General features: G+C 38.5%; 1 protein-coding gene across 7 annotated transcripts in view; it reads right to left on the bottom strand.

Moving 5' to 3' along the window:
- GRIK2 (glutamate ionotropic receptor kainate type subunit 2) overlaps nt 1–17638 on the bottom strand; it is a 591038-nt gene that overhangs the window by 199250 nt on the left and 374150 nt on the right. For 5 of the 7 annotated variants that reach the window (XM_020780740.3, XM_020780821.3, XM_078385448.1 and 2 more), the window contains exon 11: nt 5177–5400. The exons of the other annotated variants lie outside the window; for them this stretch is intronic. In XM_020780740.3, coding sequence (XP_020636399.1) covers nt 5177–5400 — 224 coding nt within the window. The remainder of the gene's footprint in view (nt 1–5176; nt 5401–17638) is intronic. 7 annotated transcript variants of the gene reach the window in all.

Below are 17638 nucleotides of genomic sequence, written 5' to 3' on the forward strand. Positions count from 1 at the left end.
AGACGAGGTCTGGCGGGCCGGATCTGGCCCGCGGGCCTTGCTTTTGACACCTGTGGTCTAAAGCCTAATAAAATTATAAACTGGACACTGTGATATGTAGCACAATGAAAAACTCCCAGACCACACTTCACAAAATGTATGTTACACAGATGCACATTGTACTACAGAAAATCAAAATAAACAAAAACAAATCAGATGTGGAAAAAACAGGTTGTTACTCAGTGACTATCATGATGTATTCATTTGTAAAGTTACAAAATCACTCACCACCATGAGATTACTGTTTGTAATTAGAGACAAATAAGATTTTTAGAAGGGAAAAAGTCATATTTTCATGTCACATGATGGACAAAATATGTATATGAAATATGTGACCTTAATTTCACACTTCATTCCAAATTTGCTGTAAGGAATTCCTATCAGCTTTCTGTTACTCTACTTCAGAATTAAATTGTCCATCTAGCAATAGTTTCCAGTAGAATCCTTGGCAGACAATTCCACATCAAACATTATATTATATGGGTTCTTTTTTTTTTAAGTATTAGTACATTGCATGTCAGCACAAACTGAAATTTAATTAAACAAGAAACCCCAGCCTTATTTTTGGCACATAAAAGTTGACAATTTTCTTTTTTCAAAGTAAGAAGCACTAACATGAGAAGATGGGCACAAGCTTGGTTGTATGAGAAACATTTTAAACCATTTTACCTATCTAAAGAAAATATAAACATGTGTTCACTAGCATTTGTCTAGAAAGGTTTCCAAGCAAGATAATGCTTTCAATATCTGACAGACCAAGGCAAATGATTTAAAACAGAGAACATTCTACGAAAGCCTTTTAAAACATGGTGTTGTTGACTGACAAGAAATGTCTCCATGCTTGGTGAGGAAAAAGTGAGTACTTCTGTGCAAGAAATAAACTGGGAAAACTGGAAAGCTTGAAAGCTTTGAAAAATGTGTTTCTTAAAGAATGCACATTTTCAAGGAGGTGCATATGAATTTATCAGCCTTAGTATTTAGTGAAACATTACAACATCAGTGAAGTCAAACTACTTTGGAGTCCCTTCAAAACAAAACTTTTCAACATGCGAAAGTCCTGCAGGGAATGAGTGAGAATGGGATTTTGCTCCTTCTAAATATACATATCAAATATGATAAACTTATAGGAGTGAACTACTTTTTGGCACAATATTACACTTCTACATGCACAAGTGCACATGCACACACACACACACAAACACACATGGCTACCTTAAGCTAAATAAAATGTTGACATCAATCATTTCAGCTTTTTGTATGGACTTTGATCCAATCCTTCCTTTTTCTAATTCCCTTCCACCCCTGCAGCCCTCTATGTCTCCATGAATTCTGTTCTGATGGGTCAAGGAATCTTCTAGAACAGCATGGAGCTGCAGCAAATGGAAGGACTTGCCAAAAAGTGTCTCTTCCCTATGTTCTGTCACAGAAATGTTCAGAGTAGGTCCTTTTGCGCAGAGGGCTTCTGCTGATGGAAACAAATTCTTCATCCAGCCCAATGGATCTAAGAGTTTCTTGGGCAATGGCAGGTACTGAAACTTCTCTGGATCCAGTTCAAGGTCTTTTGAAAAGGAACACTGAATAATTTTCATCCAAATGAAATGGACATTGCTTACTGATTTCATGCATGAAGGTGACCTCTGGCCTACAATGTCCTCAGAATTATATCACTGACAATTCAAGAGTAAGCCATGAGCTCACAGAGTTTGCTCTCCACTGCCCTCAATACAAAGTAAAGACCTTAAGCTCAGGTAAAAAGAGATACTTCTTCAAATATGAAAGATCCCTGGGCCCTGCAAGATAAAATGTGGTTTGGAGATTCCTTCCCACAAACTCAGGGAGCTCTAAAGTGTGCACGATGACAAGTTTAAATTGACTTCAATCTTGTTTTCTTTCTTTTCTTTTCTTTTCTTTTTTTTTCTTTCTTTTTTTTTTGTAAGCTACATTTTAAGCCTAGTCTGCCTGTGGAAGATGATTTCCCTCCTTTTATATACCATTTTCTGTACCTTTGTCAGTCCCAGCACTATACTAGACACAGGACAACTAATGCTGTACATGTCTCTGTGTTATGTGCCATCAAGTTGGAACTGACTTATAGGGACCCTAATATAGCTTTCAAGGTAAATGTAAGATAGTCCAATCCTATCCTCAGTGAGTTTTCATGGTCAAGCAGGAGAACCCAGGCCTCCACAGTCCTAGACCATCACTCTACAACACAACACAGGATACCCCCAAACTATACTTATGTTTTGTATAAACTAAGGTTTACCGTATATGTGGATAATTGTACTATAGCAAGTTTTTTGTGGTTTTTTTAAGGGATTACCTCTTTCCTATGGTGTAATTTAAATTTTCCTTTTAATTTTGGAAGGATACTTAGTTTATATTTTTAGTGAGTTTTCAATTACTGCTTCAAACTCTCTTTTCTTGGTAATCACAACCAATCTGCAGACATTTGCCCTTAAACTCATTCTCATGTGTTAAGCGATTTCTAGTTATGCTACTTGGAGTTCTCCCATTTCAGTCAGGAATTTTACTACACAATTTCAACTTCATCCAAATTAAATGGACATTGCTCACTGATTTCAGTTATGAGATGATACTGAAAAACTGCCTTTGGGCGGTATCCTATTCTACTGCTTGAGTAAGGTCTGATAGTCCCCAGCAGGCAGCAGTAGAGAGCAAAATTATCCCTTGTCATTTCTACAGACAAGAGGATCTCCAGAGGTGGAACAAACTTCACACTTCTTGGCCTAAATGCTTCACAGTTATCTTCAAACTTGTACGGTTTGTATTGAAGATTCTGCTGTTGTCATACTTATAATGAGAGCTGCAAGCCTGTGCTACCTCATTTTCACAATATTCCAGATAATTTATGAGCAATTTATACAGCACTAGCCCTAATAGATTTCACAAGGCTTCCCACTCTCACTTATTGAGATTGTGTGAATACTATCTGCCCTTGGCCTACTATCTTGTAAATAGTTTCTAATCCACAAGAAAGCTTTTCCTCTTAACCACAGGGGCTGCAGAGTTTATTTAAAAGCTTGTTGACAGACTTAGTGAAAAGCTTTCTCAAAATCCAATTACACAGTGTCCATAAGACACCTGTACCGCCATGCTTGTCGACACCCGGAAGGAACTGTAAAAAGCCATTGCAGTATTCGACATCAACACATGCGTACGCTCATCCTCAATTCCCAATAAATTAAGAATTTCAGAAAATGAAGACAGTTGCATCAAGGAAATAATATTGAACTCTGTCATCAGTTGTGAAAATCAGAGAAGCAAATTACTCGTAGATCTTGCTCTGAGCAGAGAGATAAAACAGAATGTGAAGCACTTTGAGAATCTTTGCTAAGAAGAAATGAAGGATTTCACCCCTCCCAAGGACTCAGGGAGGGAAAACAAGAGACACAGGCATCTCTGATAACCCAACAAAGTACAGCAAAATGGATTCACTTCATGTGCAAATCTCTCTGAATTAGTGGATACAATTTGTAATTAAATTGTGCATTTATATTTATAATAGGTACAGTATTACCAATTTATAATCAAAATGATACCCCCTAAGTCAAGCCTTCTTCTGCATGACTAAACCAAACAGAGCACTATTTTTTAATCCTGGCACAATGTCCTCTTTCACAAATGGCAGAAAGGAAGAACTTAAATGAAGAACAGAACCATAACTAGATGTTGAAATGTTCAGTAAAAGCAATAAACAAGTTGCATCAAGGAAACAACTTGTTTTACTCAGAGACAACCAATTCCAACCACAAGCAAAGGTATTGAGTGGGCCTTCAATCTGTAGTACCCTGACAGAAGGGGAGATGGGTTAAATCTCCTTAGGTCACTTCTAAACACAAGCCACTAGGTTCAGAGGAATGCAAACAACATGGTTTTGTGCAGAACAGGAGCCTAGTCCAAATGGGAACTCCACAACACTTTCTAACTGAAGCCTTTGGCCTTCTAGTACACTCTCCTAGGACCACTATACACTGGGTGCATATGGACTGCAGTGCCTGTCTCTTGCTTCCACAAAGATATACACGTACACCTACACTATGCCTGTTCCAGGAGCTGTTTCACTAATTGCTGTTACATTAATATTCTCAAGGTAGAGATCCAAACTTGTTTTATACTAATTATTGCCAGGCCTCCTCATTCCATGGACTGGACCCAGTTACAAAATAAAATAACCAGCTGCTCCCTGTTTAATTTACATGAGTAAATTTATTGTTAGACACCCGGAGTAGACTTGGGTCTAAATAGGTGGGGTAGAAATTTAAAAAATAAATAAATAATACCAAAGAGGCAAAGGTGATTTTCATTTCATAAAATGCAACAAGGAATCACCTCATTCTTAAAACTCAAGACTGTTTTCTTAATTCTAATACTTCTATGCACCTGATTTGCTTTTCTGAAATAGTCCTATTCAGATATTCATCCTGTGTGGAATAAGACCACACTTACTGGTACCACCTTTATCTCTGCCACATTCCTGTCATGATTAAGAGTACTGCACAATGAAGATGCTCTACACAATAGAAGCTACACACAGAATGGAATTTCCCCTTTTCAGAACACAAACAGAAAGCTGGGCAGGCACACTGGAAAATAGGATGGTGGCCCTTTGAACAAGTAAGCACACACCTGCTCTACTGCTCTGTTATATGATTTAGATCACCCAAAAAAACCTCAAAGGGGGGATGTCACAGTTTCTGCATCTCTAACAGGAGCTCTTGCCTACTGTGGATATAAATGAATAAATATAAATACATTGGAATATAAAAGAAACCCCATTTTTGTGCTATATATCATAGAATTATCAGACAAGATATGAGGAGGGGAGAAAAGATCAACCTCTGACATCCTACTATAGAATAGTTCTCATACCGTTAACAGGCATGGACACCCTATGCACCAAAGGCATAACCCACAGTGCTTTGTAACATGGTAGTACAGAACATTGCAACTAATTATGATACACCTTTGAAAGAGTCAGTTTTCCCCTGTACACCACAGATTATCAAATGGGAATAAGAAAGCAAGGAAGAATTTGTGACTTTTGACAATTATTCTTTAGAGGGAGGAAAGATAACAATTGCCAAAAAAATCACAAAAAGGTTTGACATGTTACCTGGCTATGACAAAGAGCACACAACTGACACCCAAGTAAGCCAGCAGAATATACATCCAGATATCAGGGGAGAGAGGATTCAGGAAGGAGAAGACGCCCGGGTTTGTACCATTGGGCTTGCGGTACAAAATACTTATTCCAAGAGTCATAAAGGGCTTGGAAAAGTCGATGACTGTCTCTCGAACATAGGTAATAGCCAGCGGTGCAACTGCAAGGTCAGCTTTCTGTTTATAGGGGGGGGGGGAGAGAAAGAGAGGGAAAGAGAGAGAGAGAGAAAGAAAGAGAGAGAGAGGAGAAATTGGCCATAAGTCAAAGCAGTAGGCAGAAGCAGGCAATCAAATTAAGCAAAACAGAAACATTACACTTGGAGAGCCCTGTCTCAACACCTCTTGCTCTGAAATTTAAAGCTTTGCTATTTGTTCTCTTCCTCCAGTAAAGATTATTTGTACCCTGACTCTTCCCCCTGAGTTTTGAACACTATCATGTTTGCTGATATGGAGGAAAAACTGAAAGAAAACTTGTAAAATTGTTTTTAATGCCTCTTTTCCAACTCATATTTGGTTTGAAGATTAAGGGTGGTTTTTGGTCACAATGTGTTGGAGAAAATCCCAGAGGTGAAAGAGAACAGATTTTATGCATGGAAGCTTATTCTCCATTTTATTAAGACGTATAATTCTTACACTGGATCAACCCAATTAGAGAGTTAGATTCATATTTTAAATGTCTGAATCACCATCAGTTCAGAAAATCACACCACTAGACCTGCACAGAGTTGTCCCTGTCCCTACCTTTAATAATAATGATGATAATCATAAGCAAACACAAATGGAATTCAAAGAATTTTCAAGAGCAGTTTGGAATACCTACTGTTATTCACACATTTTTTTAGGTTCCCATGGAATTCCATGCATGGAATTTTCATATTCCTGGAAGAACCCCTCTGGATCACACTCTTAAGGTCTGATTTGAAAGTTCAGTTTGCATCAACACGACAGACTGTCTTTAGAAATTTGTGTTCAAGGCAACCATTCCCTCACCCTTTTCTAAAGTTTCCTGTTACTTGAAAACAATTGATTCCATGACATCAGAATACAGCTGATGGGACAGAATACAGGGAACCATTTTTCAAACTGATTACAGAATAAGAGGGTTTGGGGGTATATAATTCTTACATTGGATATTGCAAGACCTACATTATCATACATGCTGGGGTTGGAAGGTCTGATTGTTCTTCCCCCATTTCCATTCTTTAAACTTCCAAGTTCTTTCTCTCTCAGAATTAAATTTGTCAAGGTTTATTAAGTCTTCAAAAATGAATACAAGCAAAATGTTTCCCCATACACTCTACCAATTCAAGAGGTACAACTATTCTCAGCATGGAGATGGCCTGCTATACAGGTTTTAAAAAATGCCAACACTCTCAGAGAAAGAATATGGCAACCCTAATATAGCCAGAACATGGTAGAAAACAGAGAGATTTAATTCAGAGTTCTAAGAGTGTTGCAGCCAAAGTCCTAAGCTGGTAGTGGGTGGAAAGCAATCTGTCGGTTTCCACAATTTTGGAATGTTGACAAACTTAATTGCTCGCAATTCCATGTATAAGAACATTTGTGAAGTTGGTTTAATTCCTGTCAAACAGCTATTGAAACAACCACTGAAACCAATTATTTATCTATCTGTGCACCCGGAACATATGAGATCTTTCACTGTCCCTCATTTGCACCTGGTAGACACCAGGCAGCACTTTCATCATAGGCAGTAAAGCTTTCAATATTTACTTTTTCAGAGGAGAGTGCAGGGACTAAACTTACCCCATTGCCTGCTTCTGGCCAAAGTGGCAGCTCAGGCATTTCCCAGAGTGCTCCCTGGTCTTAGCAGTCATGATGGCCTCCACATGTTCTTCTGTGACCAACAGGGATGCTGGGAGGCCATCTGCCAGGATCACAGAGCAGGTGGGCTCCCCATTGGCCAGTCTGCACTGAGAGAGGAATGCCTGGGAGGAGATGGACCTGGCTGGAGAAGGCTTCAATATAAAATAGATTGTGGAAGCACTCCAGTCATTCAGCTGCTCACCAGCTTTTTTTTTCCCTCCCTCCACTCCGCTTGTTGTGTTGGCATACAGTGAGTAGCTATTTGTATATTCTTAATCTTCAGGATGGTGGGTCAGTGGGTTGCATAGCAGTTGCAACTAGTCATGTTCGAGTTTTTGCTCGCTGTCAATGTGTCTGGTGGTATACATTTCATAGTAGTTGTTACAGGTCATGCAGATTTTTTTTTTGCTTGTTGTCAGTGTGTTGGAATTTTACCTCCTGTCACAACTTTGTTGGTGGTTTGGGGGCACTGGACTGGATCCAGTCATTGTTCAGGCAGCCAACAGGAGCCAGTCATCCCTAGGTTATAGAATAATCCCCTTAAGGGCAGCAGGGGAAAAGGTATATGTCTGGTTTATTTCAGGGGCCTAAGGCCCAGTCTTGTCCTTGGGTGGCAGAGTACCACGGAGTGGCATATGCCCACGTGGCTTCCAAAGAGCTGTCACTCCTGATGATGACCCTCCATGGAACACTGAGGGCTGGTGGTGGTATCTCCCAATATACTGGATGCATGTCCAAGGAACTGATACTGTAACCAATATTTCCTTGGGTTCGTGAGTTATTATGGGTAGTAACTCAGGTAGCCTTGACCTTATCAGCTCAAGACTGACAATGATCACAGTTTGGAAACTGCTGTTTCGGCTTGTTTTTGTATTTTACACTGCTTTGATGCCCTATGATTGGAGGTTTCAAGGAAGAAGAAAAAAGGTGCATGCAGGGAGACAGTTCCAAGCTTTGTCCCTGACCGTTACATACATATGTTCAGTACGGTATTCTTAGTTCTGCATTGTCATTTTTGGTTTTGGTTTGCTTTTTTTCTGCTTAGTTGTGAGACTTCCTTTCAGCCGCTCAGAGTGGTAGATATACCAGATGGGCGGGATAGATAGATAAATAAATAAATAAATAAATAAATAAATAAATAAATAAATAAATAAATAAATAAATAAATAAATAACTTTCTTATATTTTTCATGTTATGTTGTATTATCATGCTCTTTTCATCAGCACTGTTAGCTGCCTACCAATGCAATGGTATGCAATTCTGCTCAGAACTGTGCTACGCTAAGATTAGGTGGGCAGATATAGAATTATGGTTTCGGTAATTTTAGGCATTCTTCTATTAGAAAGGCAGGACAAAAGTGATTTGATGTATTCAAATAACCAGTAAAGAAATAGGTTGGTTAGGAATGAGACCATATTCTTTCACATATCATGGTATTATTCCTAGAAAATTCCATGACCACATTTGTAATTAGTTCTGTGTATATGCATGTGCTTGATAGTAATGTCTGTAGAAACACTGATGTATAATTTCAGCTTTTGCTTTAAATGATTTTTGTATTTTTATAATGTACATCCTGAAAATAAGGGTGGCTGAAAAGCACCCTTTAAATATGCATTAAGTAATCAACTATACATTGTTTTTAAAAATGCAGTCTGAACAGCAGTTTACTAAAAGTCACTGTGAAATAACCAGCCAGCTCTCCAGTCAAGCCTGGAACCAAGATCAATGTACAATAGCATTGCCTTGCAAAAGAATCTCTTTTATGGGTGACATTTGACAATGAATGATGAGAAATACAAAACAAGTGTGGGGGACAAAGTTCCTTGAATCCTAAAGTGTGGACAGAGCAAACTGACCCCAACCAACTTAGTCCACCAGCACTTTATGACTACTGTATGTCATTTTGTCTACATGGTAAAATGCTGTCCAAGGAGCTTACTATTCCCAGAACTGCAGGAACTCATTTAGTCAAAATAATAGTTGCTATTTGCTCTAGAGGGAACTTGCCAACCTGATAAGTTATAAGAGTCATATTTTGCCACCTTGGTAAAAGCAAGAGAGATTTCCATGGAAGAAAGTCTGACCATTTATAGGGATCAGTAACTGCACCATCAAAATTCAGTTGTTTCAAGTTGAAGAGAAATGTAAACAAATGAAAGAAATATAAATTCAAGGCAGCACAGAGACACACAAGAAGACAACATGCCACACACATCAGGTACCAACACAGATACCAAAGATCACCAGACAACATGTAGCAGCACACAACTTGCATCAGCACCTTACAATAGATGAGGACAACATGAATTTTCTTCCATAGATTCAAGCTGGTTTAACTGAGTGAGTCCTTAGAATATTTTTCACGTGTGTCCAGTAACAGTATTAAAGGTTTAAGATTATGCAAAGCTATAATGCTTTTTTACTTTTTAATGACACATTTTTGAGATGTATCTTCTGCCTTTCAATGTGCCTTTTTAGATTATAAGTTCCTGAATTTTTAAAATGTATTCTCCTCCAAATTTTAAAACATAATTACAACATGATTTAGGTTCCGCTTACAACTTTTGTTTCTGAATGTACTTTTTTTGTGCAGCTTCTCATAGTTTTAAGAATGTTGATGGCAGTCACACCTGAGGCTTTTCATAAGTTGAAAGACTGGATTTTGGTTTAAGCATTTCTGCCTACAGTTCTTCCATGGCTATAAGACTTTTGGATGTTTTCAACAACTTTGAAGTATTTTTGTGCATATGGAACATAGAACCAAAGTAGACAAATAAAACTTCTAGAAGTAAACAAGCTGATATTGTCTGTATAATTGCTTCAATAATGAAGCAACTTTTTGTATTCTTATACTAATACCTCCATCTCTAGTTCAGGCTTACTTTAACATAGTAAGTTACAAATAGAGTAGGCTCATTTGACTCAGTGGAGCTCATGGAGGAGTTGACTCACAAATCCCCACTGATTCAATGGACCTCTTGTAGTAAGTGGTCACATTTCAACCATTGCATTATTAATTGAATTTTTGTTATTAAACTTTACTGTTTTAAAAAAATGACTTGGTGTCAATCAGAGAATGGCATTCCTCTCATAATGTCTCTAAAATACACATGACAAGTAAAAAGCAACTACTATCCAAGAATATGGCCATGGGGAACGCCCTCAGCCCGGTTATATCAAACTTCTACATGGAGCATTAAAAAAAAAAACTTGGCCGGGCTTCGGCACCCCTCACATCCACAGTCTGGTTCCGATATGTGGATGACACCTTCGCAATTTGGAGCCATAGCAAAGAAAAACTGGAAGAATTTCTGAACCATCTCAACAGCATCCACCCAAACATACAATTCACCACGGAAAAAGAAATAGAGGGCCAACTCCCGTTCTTAGATGTCATGGTCATACGCAAAACTGACCTCCAACTGGGATACAAGGTCTACAGAAAACCCACCCACACAGACCGGTACCTACACAAAAATTCCAACCACCACCCACAGCAAAAAAGAGGCATAATCGAAACACTGGTAGACCGTGCAAAGTGGAACTGTGAAGCTCAGTTTCTCAGCACTGAACTCAACCATCTGAACTGAGCCCTACAGGCAAATGGCTACTCCAAGAATGGAATCACGAGAGCCATCAAACCAAGAAAACAACACCGAACTGAAGAAGAAAAACAGCCACCCACAAATAAAGTATTTGTGCCATACATCAATGGGGTCACGGACCGCATGGGGAAACTTTTGAAGAAACACAACCTACAAACATTATTCAACCCCACCACAAAAATACAACAAATGTTACGGTCAGCAAAGGACAGAAGGGACCCCCTCACCACTGCAGTAGTATACCGGATGCCTTGCAGTTGTGGCCAGGTATACACTGGAACCACAAAACGAAGCATCCACACCAGAATCAAAGAACATGAGAGACACTGCAGACTAAAACAACCAGAAAAATCTGCAATAGCTGAACATGCCCTAAAACAAGCTGGACATGAAATTCTATTTCAAAATCCTGAAATACTGGACAACACCAGCAGTCATTATGTCAGACTGCACAGGGAAGCCATTGAAACCCACAAGCACCAGCAGAACTTCAACAAAAAAGAGGAAAGTTTGAAACTCAACAAAATTTGGCTCCCAGCTCTGAAAAATACAGCGTGCAAAAAGTCAACGACCTCTACCCAGCCACAGGGACCGGGGATCACTACACATAAAAGACCAGCTAATAACACCCATCAAGCACAGTGCCAGATAATCTCTCCCCCTTATCACAACAATACACCCACAACAATCACCCATCTCCTGAATAGAACAAAAGCCTATCTCACAGCCATAAATACTCCACTCCCAAGCAAACTACACCAGAGCACAGAGTGCTGTCCTCTGAAGATGCTGGCCACAGAGACTGGCAAAACATTAGGAAGAACAACCTTCAGAACACGGTCAAAGAGCCTGAAAAACCCACAACAACCAATATGGGTAATAATTAATTTTTTTAAAATGGCAACTGCTCCATGTAATATGGATTTTGTGAATGTTAACCACCAAAACAACCTTCATGGTGACTAGTTTACCTACCTACATATGCGTATTCCAATCGGTTTGGGAAAACTAACAAATGTCATTGCTATTTTGTCCAAGGTGGATTAATAATTATTAATTATTATATAGGAAAACTGCATAATAGAGGTAACACATCATTTGAGCTGAAATCCCATTAGTGTTCAAGATGCCTGCTAAAGCAATCTTTTGTATCTGAGAAATCAAGCTTACAGAGGAAGAATTTGTTCATGTGCTAAGAAGACCAATTATACAGCAAAGCAAACTGTGACTACCACACATAATCAGCATGAGGGATTCTTAATCAAAGGTTTACTGTAATGTACAGTTCAGTCTTCAATTACAATGATTCTCCTGGTCTCCAGGGTTTCAGATAGGACCCACCCGGAAGTCTCGGACTGTGGAGTCTTCTGCATATATAACATGTCCTCTCTAGGTAGCCTAAGAAATTGATCCTTGTGGAACCAGTTAGACTCAAGTTATTCAAGAATGACTTAAATAAGTCTACTCTAAACACAATGGTCTGTATCCAACTTTCTAAGTAGATAATTGAAAAACTGTGGTTATGTTTGAAAAGCATGGTTAATGTTAGTAGTACAAAGAATAATATGGCATGAAGTTTAACGATCTAATAATCCAATCCAGTTCATATCTAATTAGAATCTCTCTCTGTTAAGTGAGTATATGATTGCAGCTTAAGTATTGCTTCATTTTGTTTTAACTTACATGCACAGAAAGATAAATTAAAGCAAATGTTAGTTGTAGTTTTTAAAGCACATATTAGATGCATGTGGCTCATAAAGCATATGATTATTAGTTATTTTTCCTTGATAAATTTTATACATATATAAAACAACAAACATTTGCAGAAATCTAAAATGAAGACACAGAGAGGACTTTCATATATTCAGTACCAGTTTGCCTGTATTAAAGTTCACAGTGCAAAAATGTCTTAGCACACTTGCTCGCTTGAACATTATTGTTAATAAAATGTAATAAAGCATTTCTCTATGTTGTAAGCCATGTACTAATATTAAAAGCATATACATAAGGAAAAAATGAATGAAATGCAAATGAAAAGGAATATATTCCACATGCAATTTATCTGTATTTTGACAAGGATTCTCAGCCGAATCACTTTACTGTGTGGGAAATGCCTATCACTGTGATAGGCAGAGTACAGTTAAAGGAGAGACCTGCATGATCATCTTGGGTTGCAGTGCTTCTCCGTGATTCATTGCCCCACTGTTCAAAATCATGTTTGGTTTGCAGAAAAAGGAAATGAATCTATAATTGACATGAGCAGCCATTGTTTCTCTGAATGAATGAATGAATTACTATTCAATATTCATCTACTTAAAAAAAGCCACAAGACACAAAAAACTGAGATACCTGGAAATGCCTTACATTCTGAAAGTGCCCCAATCTTTCTTGGGATGAGTGAGCCTAAATATAAGAGTACTCTCTATCTTGAACAAAATACAAGAGTACTCTCTATCTAGTTCTTTATTTAAAATAATAATAATAACTCCCACTTTTTAAACTGAACGTGCATATTGTTTACCCTGAATGATTCTCTGTATCCAAATCACTGTACAGCATACTTCACTGTTCTGTGGTTTGGGTTTTAAAATTTTATGTATGCTGCATTGGGGGGCCCTTGGGCTACATGTGATCGACACTATACACTTTGCTGACCCCTCATTTAGATACTTAAATGTGTTGCCAATTCAGTGGGGTTCTGCTGTCCACCCACTGCATTTCTGTTGTTGCAGCCAGACCTTTTCCATAAGAATGTTGTGGGGAGCTGTTCACAGTAATTTTTTTTTCTTGCCTGCCCCCCATGTCACTTTATGTAAGTTCACATGGAGGATTTTGACAGTGAGAACACCCCCTCATGTGTGCTCGGTGCTCAGAGCTGATATATGATGTTCTTGCATTTTTGGAAGAACATTTAAGCCTGTTTTTGTAGTTGATATTTCACGTTTGAAAGTGACATTTGTGGATTTTTTTTTCATTTAGTGGGTAAATAAAATAGTTACATCCTGTCTCAGCCTCTCAGTATTGCCGAACAAGTTGCAATGGGCATAATATGACATTTTTACATTTCTCTTTAGGGCCTAGCACAAAGTGAGGGCAAAGAAGCAAATGTTGTTATCTTTCCCTCCTTGTATCAGCCTTTAGTCACTTCTGAATGACTGGTTTACATTCCTCCCCTTCCCTCAATATTTCATATGTGAAACAGTCCTCTTGTGCCACCATTCTGGCAGTGAAATCGAGATAATCTCATTCAGCTGGTAAAAACTCATTTGTCTGCTTACATCTTTATGTAAAGCAGCATAAAAACTGCTGCACTGCAATTTATTTCTGTACAGAAAGTGGTACAGCAAAATGGGAAAGAAAACATCTTAGAATGTATTTTGCTGAAATGTACAACCTCCACGGCATTAAAAAAAAACCCAAAACAGGCACTCATGTTCAGTTAAGCTGCAGTAGATTTACAGCATAAGCTGCTGTACAAAGCAATGCATGTTAAAGAGTTTGCAAAACAAAGATAACTAATCTATACTGGTGGCTTGATTCATTTGAGTCTACTTAAACCTGTAGACATGGTCTAGAGGGGCGGGGTAAAAATCAAATAGATAGATAGATAGATAGATAGATAGATAGATAGATAGATAGATAGATAGATAGATAGATAGATAGATAGATAGATAGATAGATAGATAGATAGATAGATAGATAGATAGATAGATAGATAGATAGATAGATAGATAGATAGATAGATAGATAACAAGAAAATGGCACTATTTACAAATCTCTATAGATTTATAAGCTGATACAGTTCAGCAGGCCAGAGTGCCTGGTGCCAGAATGCTAAATTCCCATTGTGCCTCGTGGAGAGCAACCAGCCAAGATTACCCACAGCATGTGTGGCTGATGTGGTTAAGGGCCTCCACCACTTCTTTAGCCTTACGCGGTCTGAAAAAGAGTGTCTTTTCAGTGGTTGCATCCCTCCTAAAGGACACCGTTCCTGAAAATGCTCTCCTAGTGCCTACACTGTGATCTTTTCAACATTCAGGAAAGTCTCTGCTATTTTCCCAGTTATATTAAGAACTGCTTTCCATGCTATTAGCTTATAACTCTCTTCTATTCTAGTGCTGGTTAAATTTTCACTTTGGTTGTATCTGTTGAAGTGTTTTTATGTGTTGCTGCTAGGTTTGCCTTGGTTTTATTATGTACTGACTATGATTATTATTTAACCAGACATATTTTATATTTTTATATATTTTAAAGTAATCAAATATGCAAATATTAAACATATTTGCATATTTGGTCACTTGACAGTCTAAAAGTGCAATAAAATAAATCACTGCAATAAAGTATAGTAACAGTTGTTATAATAGACATGTATACTTAGCAAACTCAATATCCATAAACAGCTCATTTAAGCACAGCACTTGCAGTATGGGGCATCATTCTGAGTGAGAATCGCATACTAAATAATCATCAAAAGTCACTGATTGGTATTTCAGATCCAAGATGGTGGCTTGCACCCCCAAAGAGGAATTTTAAAATATTAAGGCTAAATGTTGTAGTCCCAGGAACATATCCTAAACCTACATATTTACGTTAATATAATTAATGCTCATAGAATTATACTGAAATATAAAGGATTTAGAGGAAACTTTGAACACATGGGAGAGAAAAAAATCTCAAGTTTCTCCTCCCTGAATGGTCTCAAAGTCAGCAAGGAGCTTACTGTGCTGGCACCTTTTATGCCAGAGATGAACTACCTGTGTTCCCAAACAGCCCAAATGCAATTACTCAACACTCCTGAGCACCTCGACACCTCTGCATTCCCAAGAATTTTAACAAATAAAAAAGGGTTATAAAGTCATGCCATGGTTTCTGAGGTGGCAGTTTTGTCACATTTAAAAGTCCCCAAGCACCTCTAGGACCTCCCTTCATTCAACACGTTTTTCCCCCCAAACATACAGTTGGCCACTAGAGGAATAATGTGACATTTTCATTTAAAAATAAACTATAAAGGTCTGTCCACACTGGCATAGAAATATATGGATTGCTGATGGCATGGCTTGGATCAGGAGAAAGAAAAAAAAACCTTGATCACAAGTGTTTCTACTTAAAACTATCCATCCTTTCCCTTTAAGAGCTGTTGCACACCTTTCAGTCCCAGCAGTAGGGAGTGTATTCTTTTTGGCATGCTTATTGTTTAGCCTTCAACAGCTGCAGATTTTGAAGAAGAGTGGAGAGAGAAAGTGGAGGGGGAGAGGAAAGAGGGAAGGGAAGCAGGGAGGAAGAGAGGAGAAAACAGGTATGCACTGACAGACGAAGAGAGAAGCAACATAAAAAACCACTTCCCATGACAATTAGGGGAACTACTTAATTGACAGCTGACCGGGCTGCAAGAGGTTGCTTGCTGTTCAGCTGGGAGGAGCACACAAATGGCACATTGTTTCTCCTCCCAACCTCAACAGACTCTTTTTAGCTTAATCCACCCCACACCAAAAAGAGCCAGTCTGGACATGATACAGGATAGACTTAATGGGGGCAGGGTAGGGAAGAACCAGACATGAATTCACTGGATTCACAAACCTCTCAATCCCCAATCACATCTGCAACACATGGGGATATTTAGGTCACAAATGGACTGCAGCTTCTTTGGGTGTTCTAGTAAAATAGTGCAGGTATCATATGCTCTTTAGAGAAGATAGAACACTTTTTCTCTCTGGGATGTTAATTCTTTTCCACTGAACACGTAGCTTCCAGTGCACTGCATGAATGGATGGAAGAGAACAGCTGTCTAGCCAGCCAGGTCAACAGTGTCAGCCCTGGAAATCAATAGGGTGAGAGATGTCGTAGTCAGATCACCTTCATGTTTGAACATTTACCTCAATGCTCAAGCTGGTCTAAATGAATATCTATTTACTGCATGCTTGTAATTTGTTGGGGATGGGGAGAGAGAAGAGCTACAAGAGAGGAAATAAAACAAAAGAAAAAGGGATGGGTGGAGAAAAATATCAAGTTTCCTGCTGAAAGAGCCCTGCATAACTTTTAGACAGATCAGGGCTTTCTGACTTTCAAGCTCACGAACCACAATTGTAATTGTAGCCTAAATACATTGCAGCCTAAATGTATTAGTGAAGAATATAGATGGGCTCATTTTTGGTTTCTTATTATTAAAAATTATTATTATTATTATCTTATTATTAAAATGTTTTTGAATTGTGGTGCTGGAGGAGGCTCTTGAGAGTCCCCTGGATTGCAAGGAGAACAAACCTATCCATTCTGAAGGAAATCAACCCTGAGAGCTCACTGGAAGGACAGATCCTGAAGATGAGGCTGCAATACTTTAGTCGTCTCATGAGAAGAGGAGACTCCCCGGAAAAGACCCTGATGTTAGGAAAATGTGAAGGCAAGAGGAGAAGGGGACGACCGAGGATGAGATGGCTGGACAGTGTCTGCGAAGCTACCAACATGAATTTGACCCAACTCTGGGAGGCAGTGGAAAATAGGAGGGCCTGGCGTGGTCTGGTCCATGGAGACACGAAGAGTCGGACACGATTAAACAACTAAACAACAACATTAAAAATTTAAAATTGCCATGTTGGATCCAATATTTTGGCTGCATTATTTCTGGAACGAAAGTGTGTTCTACCTGGATAATAAGTACACGATTCTGTAGTTAAAATTTATGTCAAACATCATATCTGTTCCCATGTCTCATTCTCAGTGAAAACGTACTGAGGAACCTGAAAAAAAAATCTAGAGTACATGTTAGTGTTCTAGATCTTTTTAGGTCTCATGGCACTATAAGGACTGTGGCAGTCCTCATAGATATGATGTAGCAACCTAAGCAGTCTCATTATTGCCCAGATGAAAAACTAAAACCTCATTTAAGCCTTTTTTAATTCTCTGGTTGAAGACCAATAATTGCAGCATAGATATCTGACATTTTTACTAAAAATGCCTGTAGAAGTGTCAGTTTTTCAAAATGTGA

The sequence above is a fragment of the Pogona vitticeps genome, chromosome 1 (genome assembly GCF_051106095.1).
Source record: "Pogona vitticeps strain Pit_001003342236 chromosome 1, PviZW2.1, whole genome shotgun sequence".
In the NCBI taxonomy this organism is placed as follows: Eukaryota; Metazoa; Chordata; class Lepidosauria; order Squamata; family Agamidae; genus Pogona; species Pogona vitticeps.